General features: G+C 43.0%; 1 protein-coding gene across 1 annotated transcript in view; it reads right to left on the bottom strand.

Annotated features, from left to right (window-relative positions):
* Positions 1 to 16,715, bottom strand: part of LOC134740512 (dedicator of cytokinesis protein 7) — a 57,177-nt gene that overhangs the window by 30,617 nt on the left and 9,845 nt on the right. The window contains exons 9-16 of the mRNA XM_063673018.1: positions 13,121 to 13,296; positions 11,944 to 12,124; positions 11,108 to 11,262; positions 7,666 to 7,784; positions 6,298 to 6,451; positions 2,356 to 2,544; positions 1,463 to 1,566; positions 876 to 1,044 (exon numbers count right to left, since the gene is read on the bottom strand). Coding sequence (XP_063529088.1) covers positions 876 to 1,044; positions 1,463 to 1,566; positions 2,356 to 2,544; positions 6,298 to 6,451; positions 7,666 to 7,784; positions 11,108 to 11,262; positions 11,944 to 12,124; positions 13,121 to 13,296 — 1,247 coding nt within the window. The remainder of the gene's footprint in view (positions 1 to 875; positions 1,045 to 1,462; positions 1,567 to 2,355; positions 2,545 to 6,297; positions 6,452 to 7,665; positions 7,785 to 11,107; positions 11,263 to 11,943; positions 12,125 to 13,120; positions 13,297 to 16,715) is intronic.

Here is a 16,715-nt window from a genome sequence, read left to right as displayed (position 1 = left end):
TAACAAAATGGATCTTGTTATCTAAATAAATAAACGTTTTATTTATTTATACACGGTGGCTAACAAATAAGTGCATTTTTTTTCCCGTTGCCAGGGAGATTCTGGGATTATACTGAGCAACTTTTACTATGGGACCAACCCCGAAATCGTGAAAAAAAATTTGGCTGTTTCATACATTTTGGCTGGTCCATTTTCTATGGGAGGGTAAAATTTTTTTTCGTGATTTCGGGGTTTGTTCCATAGTAAAAGTTGTTCAGTATAATCCCAAAACCTCCCTGGCAACGCGAATGCACTTATTTTTTAGCCACCCTTTATATAAATTATAAACTGAAATAGATAACATACAATTTTAATAACAAAACTTCCATGAAACACAGGCATATTAAATATATTAATAACGGGTCACTCACGTATTTTAAATCGAAAACGCTCGACATGTTTCACTCCGTACCGAGTAGCGTCATCAGGAGCATGCGTCGACGGTGACGGTGCTCCTGATGACGCTCCTCGGTACGGAGTGAAACATGTCGAGCGTTTTCGATTTAAAATACGTGAGTGACCCGTTATTAATATATTTAATATTTAGATAACATACACTAAAGAAACTGTTAGGTGGGTGAGGTGAATGATTACACAATACACACACATACTCGTAGAGTACTATTTGTAAAATTTGAATGAATGAGTGAGTGATTTAAGTGCACGATATTTATTATTTACGACTAAGCTGTATAGGTTTACCGTTTAAGTGAGGTGGTTCTTACGGTCAGCTACGGACTGGTTACAGTACTCATGCACACGTCCTCCGCTAAAGATAGTGGCGCCACTAGTCGGTGGAGAAGTTTGTCCAGAAGGGGGAGGGGGGATGTACTCACACACACGTCCGTGAACACGTTCGCTAGACAAGTGAACACATCTTGAGCTATGTTGAGCGGGACGCCCGCTAAAGATGGTGGCGCCACTAGTAGATGTAGAAGCTTGTCCAGTACGTAGGGGAGGTAGCGGGACAGGATCTCCACGTTGGCCGTCGGCAGCTCGGATATGCTATTGGAAAATTAAACATGCGTATAAGAAGCAATAGGTTTTTACAAGGTTCATTTAGCTTGAAATGTTCATACGTAACTATGTAAGTTGTCATCGAAATTTGCAATCCTGTTTTTGACCACTTGTTGGGCTCTATCGATGCAATTTGACATGTTTATGAAAGACTGGTGACAGAGAATGCATGTAACCTAGGAACTAGGAAATCTACCTTTTAGAACGTAATCTTTGAGTTTCGGTTTATTAAAATCGTCTCGATATATAGTAGATGACTGTTGAAAACAAATTACATTCGGCGATAAAAGCTTAAAAAAACATTTTGACAAAAAACACGTGACTTAGCTGTGTCATAATGAAATAGTCCAAAATTCCAATCTAGTCCTGAAAGTAAGTCAACTGTGTACTCGATGCATATGCCTACCTCGCTCGCAGCTCGGCCTCCATGTTGGCCAAACCTATCCTAGTGGGGATGTTGCCTTCCTGCACCGCCTCGCAGGCCACTGCGAAACGCTCGATGTAGTTGTCCTATAAAACATATGGTTTAATTGAAAGATATATCGCTATATCTTAATTCCGTAAGGGATTCGTATAGGAGGAGGAGTCTTACTAAGATGGCATATAGTAAAAAAAATAAGAAAACTAATAACTTCCATGCAATTCCGGTCGGGCCTAGTGGGTAGTGACCCTGCCTATGAAGCCGACGGTCCTGGGTTTGAATCCTGGTAAGGGCATTTATTTGTGTGATATTTGTTCTCGAGTCATGGTTGTCTATGTATTTAAGTATTTGTATATTATATATATCGTTGAGTACCCACAACACAAGCCTTCTTGAGCTTACCGTGGGAATTAGTCAAGTTGTGTATTTATTTATTTAAACCATGTTTATTGTTTATTATTGTATACATGTAGAATACATGGTGTTAAATATAATCTTAGGAATAGTACATGCTACCCTGTGAGGGCATTACAATGACTTATTTCTATAATTATGTTATGTTTGTACATCTTATGTCATTAATACTAAAGTTTGGTGAATTATATGGTATTATACAATTTAATTACATACATTTAAATTTATTCTCATTAATTATAATAGTAAATATTTGTCACATCTAATTGAATGTCTAGTTAATTTAAATTTCGTTTATACTATAATAGCATTTGCCTACTGCCTTTATTTTGTTTAGTTCAACTTCAAACCAAAATTTAACCATACCCCTTACACTATCGATTTCAAATTCGACTGCCAATTCTTCTTATATAATGAGAGGTTATTGAAAATTCTTTGGTGCGCCAATATCTTCTGCTACTTACCAAAGGATGGACGGTAGTGTGCGCGTCCAAGGTGACGCTAAATATCGGTTTGTGGTTGTCGATCCACCTCGTCCCGGGGAGTAGTACATCAGGGAAGATGTACGAGTAGTTCGGAGGGGGCTCCTCCTGCATCACGGGCAGGTTGAACTCGCCACACGTCAGCTTGCCGTTGCGGCATAGAGGGAGCCACTGTAACACAATATTAAACATCAGTTACCTAATTTTATAATCCCAGATACTAAAATAACAGCTAGTTTTCCCCATTTTTTTGACCGATCTGTCAGTTTAGTAAATCGATTGCTTATAGCACACAATGCCGTTCAAACACAACCTTAAATAATTGACATTAGCCTTCAAACCAGGGATCGGATACCGGTATTTTTTGTATGAGAACGAAAACGGTATTTTTTCGTTCTTTGTTAATTATTTCATTTCTAATTGGGCAATCTAATAATACGAAATCGTTACCTAAAAACCATAGAGTAACTTATACTAGAGCGGTACTGTCATAGTAAATTTTGTAACCCCAGTAAATTCACTGCCATCTGTCGACACACTTTAAAACTAAAAATGAAGATTTATAAAAATACGATAGAATGTATTTAAATATAGATAAATGTTTTTTTTTTATTTGCATTAATTATTTTTATGATTTTGACCCATGTTCTTTCACTGATATGCGTTAAAATTGTTAAATAACAAACGAAACCGTCAACGCCGTCTATACGACTGTAGGCCAAAACTAGTAGCGCCCTCTGAACGAGAATCAAATTTTCTTGATTTTCGAGGCACGTTTTTTCCTTAGACTGTATCCATCTATTACGGAGTTATATCTATCTTTGCTAAAAATACAACTGAGTCCTACATTTGGAGTATAAAATAATTCTGAAATATATGGTTATTTCGAGTTTTTGCAAAAAAACCGGTTCCGATCCCTGCTTCAAACCCAAATGTCCAACAGCAATATCGACCTTAATAGTTTGAGTTTTCAAAGGCTTATAAATAAATTAACCCTTAAATGCATGATTTTTTATTTTTGGTTGGAAAAAATGTTTTTATTCAGAAACTTAAGCTTTTTTCTGTTGAATCTGTGAGCTGTCCAATGCTTTGTATACATTTGGCAACAATATGCATTTAAGGGTTAAAAGAGCCCTTATTCCCTGGAGCGTTCATCGATTTCACGAAATAACACTCAATAGATGGCGTTGACGCGCGGTACGCGAGCGCCGGCAACTATAACGCGTTTTGAACGCAGAGAAGAATAATCTTGATCTTTGTCGATTTCAACAGCAAGTAACATTATTTTTTTTGTTATAGCCACTCTTTTATTTTATTTTATATGCATGGTAGTAGTAATTTCAGTTTATTATGTTAAGAACATATACATACTTGTACCCAGAGATAACCAGGGTGCCTAGCCAAGATGCCAACCGTTTAGGTACTTATAGTTTACATTAAAACCAAATCTGCAGCTGGCCTCTGAAATGGGTAATAGAAACGCGATCGAAGAGGGATAGAGAGAAATTACCCTATCGTTCGCTACGGAACGAACGACTGGCATCTTGGCTAGGTACTCTGATTATCTGGAAAGCAAAACACATGCGGAACGCGTTTCTATTACCCATTTCAGTGGCCAGCTACAGATTTGGTTTTAAGTGGTTTTAACGTAAACTGTAGGTACTAAACCCGAGTGCCTAGCCAAGATTCCAGTCGTTCGTTCCGAAGCGAACAATAGCGTAATCTCTCTCTATCACTCTTGTATATTAGTGCGACAGAGACGGTTGCGTTTCGTTCGCTACGGAGCGTAAACAGTTGGCATCTTGGCTAGGCACCCTGGTCATCTGCAAAGCGAAACACATACGGAACGCGTTTCTACTACCCATTCAGAGGCCAGCTACAGATTTGGTTTTAATGTAGACTATAGGTACCTAAACGGTTGGCATTTTGGCTAGGCACCCTGGTCATCTGGAAAGCGAAAGACATAAGGAACGCGTTTCTACTACCCATTTTAGAGGCCAGCTACAGATTTGGTTTTAATGTAAATTATATTATAGATACCTAAACGGTTGGCATCTTGGCTAGGCACCTTGGTCATCTGGAAAGGGAAAGACATACGGAACCCGTTTCTACTACCCATCCAGAGGCCAGCTACAGATTAGGTTTTAATGTAAACTATAGGTACCTAAACGGTTGGCATCTTGGCTAGGCACCTTGGTCATCTGGAAAGGGAAAGACATACGGAACCCGTTTCTACTACCCATCCAGAGGCCAGCTACAGATTTGGTTTTAATGTAAACTATAGGTACCTAAACGGTTGGCATCTTGGCTAGGCACCCTGGTCATCTAGAAAGCGAAAGATACAAGGAACGCGTTTCTACGACCCATTTTAGAGGCCAGCTACAGATTTGGTTTTAATGTAAATTATATTCTAGGTACCTAAACGGTTGGCATCTTGGCTAGGCACCTTGGTCATCTGGAAAGGGAAAGACATACGGAACCCGTTTCTACTACCCATTCAGAGGCCAGCTACAGATTTGGTTTTAATGTAAACTATAGGTACCTAAACGGTTGGCATCTTGGCTAGGCACCCTGGTCATCTAGAAAGCGAAAGATACAAGGAACGCGTTTCTACGACCCATTTTAGAGGCCAGCTACAGATTTGGTTTTAATGTAAACTATATTCTAGGTACCTAAACGGTTGGCATCTTGGCTAGGCACCTTGGTCATCTGGAAAGGGAAACACATACGGAACCCGTTTCTACTACCCATTCAGAGGCCAGCTACAGATTTGGTTTTAATGTAAACTATAGGTACCTAAACGGTTGGCATCTTGGCTAGGCACCCTAAACAGACCCGATCACCTAGGCGAAAAAATTTAATATTTGTGTTATAAAATGTACCTATGATTACATTGATCACCTAAGGATCAAGATTTTCTAATCGCAGTATACACCACTTCTCGGAACTAGCTCGTTGATTACGAACGAAACAAACGCCTGACGATCGAGCACAGGTCCGTCCCCTAAGCGCGCCCGGCGGAGACTGAGCGCGCAGTGTCGGTGCAGCGTGATTTATACGTCTTTTAAAAATATTTAAATTTACGGTAAAATAGGTCCTATAGTTATGATTATTTTTTTATGGGTTCACATAAAGTTAGAGTTTGCTATAATATTATTTTAAGGGCAAAATATAAGTACAATTTGCGATAATAAAATATAATGCGACCCTGTTTTCACCGAAAAAATGACGAAAACTCGGAAGGTATTTTATCAATTTTTTTAAATGAATCTTTGATTTTCAATCATTTTAGCCCCTCGTCCAAGATATGGTGAATTGAATTGTAATCATTCATGGACCAAATGATTCTTGTTTACTGCAAAATTGGCTACCGAAACGACACCTTTCACTGCAAATTTTGAAAAATACTCCCAGGAAAACTCATTTATTTTAGGTTTAAAAAGAGAAAATGCAAACTTTAATTATTTCAGCCGCTAGTTTAGGAAATGATTATTTAAGAACGTTGACAGTTTTTGAATAAATACTAATAGTTACGTCGTAATGTTGAATGAAAAAGGAAGCATTTTGCAAAATACGCTCGTTTGTAGGAATAAGGCCTCTTAAAAGTGGAAATAAATACTGTCTTGGGTGATATTTAATTTATTTCTAAGCTTAATAGCATTCTTTCGCAGAAGTTTCTGCTTGATTCAAAATTGTGGTATTTTCTATAAAAAGGGAGCTTATTGTCGATGACGCTGACGCCATTATAAACGATGCTCCGATATAAATACAATGCCGCGCGACGCTGTGCGGCGTAAGCGCCATCGACAATAAGGTCCCTTTTCATAAAAAATGCCCCAATTAATTTCAAAGGCTTTTTTTAGCGAACCACAAAACCATTGAATAATGAACGTTAAAACACTTGGCAATAAAGTAAAAACTTACAGAAAACCCGACGACAGTTTCAACGTTCTTCTCCTGTTCAGGAGCGACCGGTTTCCTCTGGCAGGATATGTGCAGGAACGTGAACAGCAGATGATGCTGGTCCCCTAGGTCTGCAGGTAGCTTAATCTTGATTTCATCGTAGAGAGAAGGGTTTCTGTAGAAGAAAGATCAATTTTAGTACCAAAACTTGTTTTATTAAAAGGGAAAGGAGTAAGCGAAAAGGAGTAAGTTTATTTTGTCTTTAGTCTGAAATGTTTTACGAGACAAAAACTATAATCTGACTACTTATATTTTGCGTATTGATTTAGGGCGTTGGTTAAAAATGTAGTGTATGTCGTCTGGATCATATAGGCGAGTGGACTACTGATCCATCAAAATGTAGTGTATGTCGTCTGGATCATATAGACGAGTGGACTACTGATCCCTCAAAATGTAGTGTATGTCGTCTGGATCGTATAGACGAGTGGACTACTGATCCATCAAAATGTAGTGTATGTCGTCTGGATCATATAGACGAGTGGACTACTAATCCATCAAAATGTTGTGTATGTCGTCTGGATCGTATAGACGAGTGGACTACTGATCCATCAGAATGTAGTGTATGTCGTCTGGATCATATAGACGAGTGGACTACTAATCCATCAAAATGTAGTGTATGTCGTCTGGATCATATAGACGAGTGGACTACTGATCCATCAAAATGTTGTGTATGTCGTCTGGATCGTATAGACGAGTGGACTACTGATCCATCAGAATGTAGTGTATGTCGTCTGGATCATATAGACGAGTGGACTACTAATCCATCAAAATGTAGTGTATGTCGTCTGGATCATATAGACGAGTGGACTACTGATCCATCAAAATGTAGTGTATGTCGTCTGGATCATATAGACGAGTGGACTACTGATCCATCAAAATGTAGTGTATGTCGTCTGGATCATATAGACGAGTGGACTACTGATCCATCAAAATGTAGTGTATGTCGTCTGGATCATATAGACGAGTGGACTACTGATCCCTCAAAATGTAGTGTATGTCGTCTGGATCGTATAGACGAGTGGACTACTGATTCATCAAAATGTAGTGTATGTCGATTGTCGTCTGGATCGTATAGACAAGTGGACAACTGATCTATCAAAATGGACGCTAGTTTCGTTGCTACGAAGATCCCTTCAAGGTGGTTTTCTTCTTCAGGTGATTTTCCTACGAAAATGGGTGCTTATGACTGGTATTTTTCAGTGGCAATCATTATCTAGTTTACCATACATAGCCGGCTAACATCAATCTTTCCTTTTGACTTAGCCACAGTTTGTCATAACGGAGTGTTGGCAACTTGTTACGACATCAGCCGGAGTCGAACCCACTTACTTGTTGTGGTAGAGCACGGTGGTGAAGGCCTCGCTCGTGTACTCCGGGCAGGAGCTGCGCCCGAATATCGCCGGCAGCGCGCTCGCTTGCTGCTCGCCTGACATTAGCTGGACTCGGACCTGGTTACAAATTGTTCTATTATACTTTGCCAAAGGGCTGTCTCATTTCAAACATAAACAGATAAATCTTTGACTTACACTAGAACTAGCACCGAAAAGAAAAGGATGAGTTTAGTTATTTTATGTTCTTATTTACTGACAGTTTGGTTTAACCAAATATAGCAATCAGTATTCATTCATTCATTTGTTAAAACAGTTAAAAAAAACCAGCCAAGTGCGAGTCGGACTCGCGCACCGATTGTTCCGTACTTTTTAGTATTTGTTGTTATAGCGGCAACAGAAATACATCATCTGTGAAAATTTCAACTGTCTAGCTATCACGGTTCATGAGATACAGCCTGGTGACAGACAGACGGACAGCGGAGTCTTAGTAATAGGGTCCCGTTATTACCCTTTGGGTACAGAACCCCAAAAGTAGACTTTAGATTTATAGATTATCGGTACTCACTGTGATATTTCTAGCGGAGCCGACGCGGGACGTGTACGCGTTGAGGTTGACGTTTCGCACGTTCACGTACATCAGGTTGTGTAGGGCTACAGGGTGGATCGGGAGAGGGACTCACGGTGATGTTCCTGGCCGAGCCGGCACGGGACGTGTACGCGTTGAGGTTGACGTTTCGCACGTTCACGTACATCAGGTTGTGTAGGGCTACAGGGTGGATCGGGAGAGGGACTCACGGTGATGTTCCTGGCCGAGCCGGCACGGGACGTGTACGCGTTGAGGTTGACGTTTCGCACGTTCACGTACATCAGGTTGTGTAGGGCTACAGGGTGGATCGGGAGAGGGACTCACGGTGATGTTCCTGGCCGAGCCGGCGCGGGACGTGTACGCGTTGAGGTTGATGTCGCGCACGTTCACGTACATCAGGTTGTGTAGGGCTACAGGGTGGATCGGGAGAGGGACTCACGGTGATGTTCCTGGCCGAGCCGGCGCGGGACGTGTACGCGTTGAGGTTGATGTCGCGCACGTTCACGTACATCAGGTTGTGTAGGGCTACAGAGTGGATCGGGAGAGGGACTCACGGTGATGTTCCTGGCCGAGCCGGCGCGGGACGTGTACGCGTTGAGGTTGATGTCGCGCACGTTCACGTACATCAGGTTGTGTAGGGCTACAGGGTGGATCGGGAGAGGGACTCACGGTGATGTTCCTGGCCGAGCCGGCGCGGGACGTGTACGCGTTGAGGTTGATGTCGCGCACGTTCACGTACATCAGGTTGTGTAGGGCTACAGGGTGGATCGGGAGAGGGACTCACGGTGATGTTCCTGGCCGAGCCGGCGCGGGACGTGTACGCGTTGAGGTTGATGTCGCGCACGTTCACGTACATCAGGTTGTGTAGGGCTACAGGGTGGATCGGGAGAGGGACTCACGGTGATGTTCCTGGCCGAGCCGGCGCGGGACGTGTACGCGTTGAGGTTGATGTCGCGCACGTTCACGTACATCAGGTTGTGTAGGGCTACAGGGTGGATCGGGAGAGGGACTCACGGTGATGTTCCTGGCCGAGCCGGCGCGGGACGTGTACGCGTTGAGGTTGATGTCGCGCACGTTCACGTACATCAGGTTGTGTAGGGCTACAGGGTGGATCGGGAGAGGGACTCACGGTGATGTTCCTGGCCGAGCCGGCGCGGGACGTGTACGCGTTGAGGTTGATGTCGCGCACGTTCACGTACATCAGGTTGTGTAGGGCTACAGGGTGGATCGGGAGAGGGACTCACGGTGATGTTCCTGGCCGAGCCGGCGCGGGACGTGTACGCGTTGAGGTTGATGTCGCGCACGTTCACGTACATCAGGTTGTGTAGGGCTACAGGGTGGATCGGGAGAGGGACTCACGGTGATGTTCCTGGCCGAGCCGGCACGGGACGTGTACGCGTTGAGGTTGACGTTTCGCACGTTCACGTACATCAGGTTGTGTAGGGCTACAGGGTGGATCGGGAGAGGGACTCACGGTGATGTTCCTGGCCGAGCCGGCGCGGGACGTGTACGCGTTGAGGTTGATGTCGCGCACGTTCACGTACATCAGGTTGTGTAGGGCTACAGGGTGGATCGGGAGAGGGACTCACGGTGATGTTCCTGGCCGAGCCGGCGCGGGACGTGTACGCGTTGAGGTTGATGTCGCGCACGTTCACGTACATCAGGTTGTGTAGGGCTACAGGGTGGATCGGGAGAGGGACTCACGGTGATGTTCCTGGCCGAGCCGGCGCGGGACGTGTACGCGTTGAGGTTGATGTCGCGCACGTTCACGTACATCAGGTTGTGTAGGGCTACAGGGTGGATCGGGAGAGGGACTCACGGTGATGTTCCTGGCCGAGCCGGCGCGGGACGTGTACGCGTTGAGGTTGATGTCGCGCACGTTCACGTACATCAGGTTGTGTAGGGCTACAGGGTGGATCGGGAGAGGGACTCACGGTGATGTTCCTGGCCGAGCCGGCGCGGGACGTGTACGCGTTGAGGTTGATGTCGCGCACGTTCACGTACATCAGGTTGTGTAGGGCTACAGGGTGGATCGGGAGAGGGACTCACGGTGATGTTCCTGGCCGAGCCGGCGCGGGACGTGTACGCGTTGAGGTTGATGTCGCGCACGTTCACGTACATCAGGTTGTGTAGGGCTACAGGGTGGATCGGGAGAGGGACTCACGGTGATGTTCCTGGCCGAGCCGGCACGGGACGTGTACGCGTTGAGGTTGACGTTTCGCACGTTCACGTACATCAGGTTGTGTAGGGCTACAGGGTGGATCGGGAGAGGGACTCACGGTGATGTTCCTGGCCGAGCCGGCGCGGGACGTGTACGCGTTGAGGTTGATGTCGCGCACGTTCACGTACATCAGGTTGTGTAGGGCTACAGGGTGGATCGGGAGAGGGACTCACGGTGATGTTCCTGGCCGAGCCGGCGCGGGACGTGTACGCGTTGAGGTTGATGTCGCGCACGTTCACGTACATCAGGTTGTGTAGGGCTACAGGGTGGATCGGGAGAGGGACTCACGGTGATGTTCCTGGCCGAGCCGGCGCGGGACGTGTACGCGTTGAGGTTGATGTCGCGCACGTTCACGTACATCAGGTTGTGTAGGGCTACAGGGTGGATCGGGAGAGGGACTCACGGTGATGTTCCTGGCCGAGCCGGCGCGGGACGTGTACGCGTTGAGGTTGATGTCGCGCACGTTCACGTACATCAGGTTGTGTAGGGCTACAGGGTGGATCGGGAGAGGGACTCACGGTGATGTTCCTGGCCGAGCCGGCGCGGGACGTGTACGCGTTGAGGTTGATGTCGCGCACGTTCACGTACATCAGGTTGTGTAGGGCTACAGGGTGGATCGGGAGAGGGACTCACGGTGATGTTCCTGGCCGAGCCGGCGCGGGACGTGTACGCGTTGAGGTTGATGTCGCGCACGTTCACGTACATCAGGTTGCGGTACTGCAGGTGCGGCGCCGCTACAGGGTGGATCGGGAACGGCAGCACCTCCTTGGTCGGGCGGACGTTTTCATCTGCTGGTATAATATACAAGGGAGATTCATTATAAAACTTATTTGGCACTAGAACATCCGGCACTCGTCAGTTGACGATTCTCGAAACGGATCGAAACATGGCGAGCGATTTTCCGACTATAAGGCTAATTAAAGGTTCATTAGACGATGCGCAAACTCGCTTGCCATTTTAGTCATATTGCGGACTATTGAGGTTACATCCAATTTAGCCGACCCATCAAATAACGAAATTTAATGAAATTTGCATGCGCGTTTCCGTAACGTCTAAATTAGCCCTAAGCCCCTAACCGACTATAAACATCGAGTATCGTTTAATTTTGAACCTTATCTCACCTCCATAAGGCTGCAGCTTGGCCAGCTCGGGCGTGAGTCCATTCTTGATCTCCTCCGGACACGGGGCGACTTCTATCTTCAGTATACCGGGGATACATTTGAGCTTCTTTGTTTGTTATTGATGCTGATTGTGCAATAACTGTAAATGCCATTCAATTTTGAACCTTATCTCACCTCCATAAGGCTGCAGCTTGGCCAGCTCGGGCGTGAGTCCATTCTTGATCTCCTCCGGACACGGGGCGACTTCTATCTTCAGTATACCGGGGATACATTTGAGCTTCTTTGTTTGTTATTGATGCTGATTGTGCAATAACTGTAAATGCCATTCAATTTTGAACCTTATCTCACCTCCATAAGGCTGCAGCTTGGCCAGCTCGGGCGTGAGTCCATTCTTGATCTCCTCCGGACACGGGGCGACTTCTATCTTCAGTATACCGGGGATACATTTGAGTTTTTTTGGAGCTGAGCTGGGCCGCTTGATCTCGACTAAGAACTTGTATAGGTCTTCGTCGCGGAGTTTGTCAGTTTCCTAGGAAAAAACAAATAGGTAATTACTATATAATAAATAAATATTTTACAAATTTTACAGAAATCGCAAACCCAAAACACAATCTTTACTACATTTACTGGATTGTGTTTTGAGCACAATAGACGGAGATATACATATAACAGATAGATATCTAAGATACAAATAAAAATAAAAAACCGGCCAAATGCGAGTCGGACTCGCGCACCGAGGGTTCCGTACTTTTTAGTATTTGTTGTTATAGCGGCAACAGAAATGGTGGAAATGTGAAATATCACGGTTCATGAGATACAGCCTGGTGACAGACAGACAGACGGACAGACGGACGGACAGCGGAGTCTTAGTAATAGGGTCCCGTTTTTACCCTTTGGGTACGGAACCCTGAAAAAGAAGAAAAACCGACTTCAAGGATAAAATAAAAATGGAAAAAGTCCCGGAAGTCGCAAGCTTTATGCTGAATGCGGCCATTTCGTAGCACTTTCGTGGCGTTTTGTAGAATGTCCTCTCGTGTTTGTGTTTAGGAATGAAGTATTTCCTATCCTATCGTGTAATTAGCCTCATGCATGAAGTTTATATTTGAACGAAATATGTTTTATTCGGATGTTTGTTACCGTTACATCATGTTACAAATGCATTTCCGTTTTTAAATTACCATTTAATTACTTAAAATTATAAATAAAAAGTACAAAAATTTGCCCGCGAAAAGCTAGTGAGCGAAACGCTCGAAACGCCACGTGACGTCACGCGTTCGACAGATTAGTGTCATTAGTAGCAAACGTCAGTTGGGCCGCCCAACGTGTGACGTCATCACGCTCTGTCGAATTCGCGCCAAAAATTGTGAGCGTTTCAACCGCTCAAAAATTTTCAACATTTTAAATATTTTTTAATAAAATAATGTTGAGGTTTACAAAAGTATTTTTAATCTTTTCCGGTGTTCCAACGATATAAATTATGAATCCAAAAATAAAAATAAATTCATGCATGGAGCTAATTTTATACCTGCTTGAAGAAGCTGGTGACGGTGATGGAGACGGGCTTCATGGCGTCGAGCTGCGGCGCCAGCTCGTCGGCGGGCGGCGCGCGGCGCTCCACGGAGCCCTTGCGGGTGAGGGAGCCGCCTACCTCGCCGGCTCGGCGACGCAGTTGTTCTAAACTGCTTGAAGATGCTTTACGATCTAAGGAAACAATAGTTCATTATTGCAGAGGCCGGGTAATGGCAACTCGTGGATAAGTTTCGATATTTTAGGACGATGCGAAGCAGTTTACTTATGTTTACATTAGTAGTTTAGTTAAGTCGCCGGCAAGCTCGGCCGAATTGCACTTTTTCATACAAACGTAGTTGCGCTCTCATTTTAAAACTACGTGTTGGATTGTAATGAAACTTTGCACATACAGTGACATGAGGTATATCTAGATCTGTAATTAGTTTATACAGCCTCAGTTTATAAAACAAACGAAATAGAGCAAAAACAAGTTTTGTATGAAAAACTTAAATTCGCTTTTTTTTTTTTTTAATGTTTGTTACTCCATAACTCCGTCATTTCTGGACCGATTTTGAAAATTCTTTTTTTGATTGTAAGTATATACATACAGATTGGTCCCGTTTTCGTCAAAAAGCAGTTCTGATGATGGGATCCATGAGGAATCGAGGGAACTCCTCAAATGTTAAAGGCATACATATAGTGATTTTAGTATTTTCATCAACAAATCAAGCACTTACATTTAAAAAAGTGACATTTGATGAAGTGGAATTGCTGATGATGATCAGAACGGAACTCTTCAATGACGCATAGTTCACGTTCGGCGATTTGTCCTCTTCGTTATGTTTGTTAAGCAAGTTAGGTTTTCAAGAAACATTTTTGTCAAGCTCGAGTTCTGATGATGGGATCCATGAGGAATCGAGGGAACTCCTCAAATTTGAAAGGCATACATATAGTGATTATTGTATTTTTATAAAAAAAACCAGCACTTCCATTTTAAAATGTGACATTTGATGGAGTGGAACTGCTGATGATGATCAGAACGGAACTCTTCAATGACGCATAGTTCACGTTTGGCGATTTGTCCTCTTTGTTATGTTTGTTAAGCAAGTTAGGTTTTCAAGAAACATTTTTGTCAAGCTCGAGTTCTGATGATGGTATCCATGAGGAATCGAGGGAACTCCTCAAATGTGAAAGGCATACATGTAGTGATTTTTGTAATTTTATAAACAAATCCAGCACTTCCATTTTAAAAAGTGACATTTGATGAAGTGGAACTGCTGATGATGATCAGAATGGAACTCTTTAATGACGCATAGTTTACGTTTGGCGATTTGTCCTCTTCTTTATGTTTGTTAAGCAACTTAAGTTTTTAAGACATATTTTTGTCAAGCTCGAGTTCTGATGATGAGACCCACGAGGAACCGAGGGAACTCCTCAAATGTGAAAGGCATACATATAGTGATTTTTGTTTTTTTTTCAACAAATCCAGCATTTACATTAAAAAAGTGACATTTGATGAAATGAAAACTGCTGATAATGATCAGAATGGAACTCTTCAATGACACATAGTTCACGTTTGGCGATTTGTTCTCTTCCTTATGGACCCAGACCTAAACTTGGACCCGGACTCGGACCCGGACCCGGGTCTGAACATGGACCCCAACTCGGACCCGGACCCGGACCGAACTCTGACCCAAACTTGGACCCGGACAGCCGGACACGGACCCGGACTCTGATGCGGACCCGGAAATGCTACTAGAAAAGTGGGTTAGGTGGGTGGTTGGGTTTTGAACTGCGATTCTCACAGAACAGAACTGCTATCAGAAAAGTAGGTTAGGTTAGAGCTGTGACCCTTACAGAAACGAAATGCTATCAGAAAAGTAGGTTAGGTTAGGTTAGAACTGCGACCCCTACAGAAACGAAATGCTACTAGAAAAGTGGGTGGTTTTACCTCCTTTTCTACATTATTAGGCAAAAGATGCTGTCTTTTTCATTTCATTGTCTGGAATCTAAGAGTGCACCATCAACAATAAGTGCTTTCAGCGGCATCCCCCATTGAAGACGGTTTTTTTTTCTTAAAAATTATTTTTAATATGGTATCTGAAGCTACATAAACTAATTACAGACATAGATACACCTTATCCTATTGTAAGTACAAAGTTTCAGAGCAATCTAGTTAGTCGTTTTAAAATGAGAACGGAACTACGTTTGTATGGAGAAACGAACTTGCCGGGGACTCTTAATAGTAAACAATAAACATACAAAGTTTACTTAAGTTTAACTTGAACCTTTTTGAATAGTAAATTCGTATTAATTTCGTTTGTTTGAGAAAGATGTGTCATTTGGTTTATGAAAATACCTAATTAGATTGAAACACATTGGGCCCTCGCCCTACGAGGATAGATTTTTTTTGTATCCGTAATAAAATCAAATTTACTAAAATACATTGAGAAAACGAGGTCTAAAAATGACAAAATGTTATGCGCATTCAATGATCTAAGAGCAAATCACTCATAGTATAAAACAAAGTTGCTTTCCGCTGTATTTTCCACTTGTCTCTGTCTTTTGTATGTTATATTATATATTAATTTTGTTGTTTTTTTTGTTACCTGTCGTGATTGTGTCACCGGATGGTCTCACCGGAAGATCAGCGCTGGAAGTCGCCAGCAACATGCTGAGGTGAGACCATTTCGTGGCACTTTTTCTTTTATTTATGTTTCTCTGTTCTGTATAACTTTCTATTTGTGTGTGCCAACGAATAAATTATTTCTATTCTATTCTATTCTATTCTGTCTGTCCGTCCGTCTGTCCCTATGTATGCATAGATCTTTAAAACTACGCAACGGATTTTGATGCGGTTTGTTTTAAATAGCTAGTGATTTAAGGCCGTTCCATTGATTTGCCGCTGTCTCTGTCACATTTCGCAAGAAAGAACGGGAAAGATCATGCGCGCCAAGTGTCAATTTTGATCGAATTTTGTCCATTTTTATTTATTTTAAAAACGTTACCCTACATTATCGAAATTCGAAAGCTATGAAATTATTATTTAAGTTAAGATTGTTTTTTCTTCTTTTTTTGTTTATAGTATCACATAATAAATAACTGAGTAAAGTTGGATTAAAAGTCCGAGTTAGAGGTTACTTTGGGAATTAATTGTATCGAGCGAAGTGTCATAATTCGTGTATCGGAAGCTATGATATTAAAGACAATATAGTCAAGAACTACATATATTTTTTCCACGTCTACGAATATCAACGCCTCTTAGAAAAACAGGATCATATAAGTAGATTTTTCGCCTTCTGGCTCAGGGAACCGCCTTAAGAGAAAGGTTATACGTATAATTTGTAAAGGTTTTGTGTAAATTAGTTGAAGCCGGGGCGGGTCGCTAGTACTTACATAAATCAGGTTCATTCATTGTGACGTCAAAGGATGCCATAGAAAAAAAAATGTTGTGAAGTTTCATAAAGAGTATCTGATTCGAACGGTTAGAAAAATAGCCTATTCAAGCAGGAGTCACTTATCATTATTACAAGTTTTATTTAATGAAATGAAGGCCATCTATTATTATATACTTCAGAGGGCCCGGAATTTTGGGTGCGTATTGTAGGGAG

This window comes from Cydia strobilella, chromosome 4, assembly GCF_947568885.1.
Source record: "Cydia strobilella chromosome 4, ilCydStro3.1, whole genome shotgun sequence".
Lineage (NCBI taxonomy): Eukaryota > Metazoa > Arthropoda > Insecta > Lepidoptera > Tortricidae > Cydia > Cydia strobilella.
The sequence above is the reverse complement of the archived record's forward strand: the minus strand, read 5'-3'. Positions and strand labels throughout refer to the sequence as shown.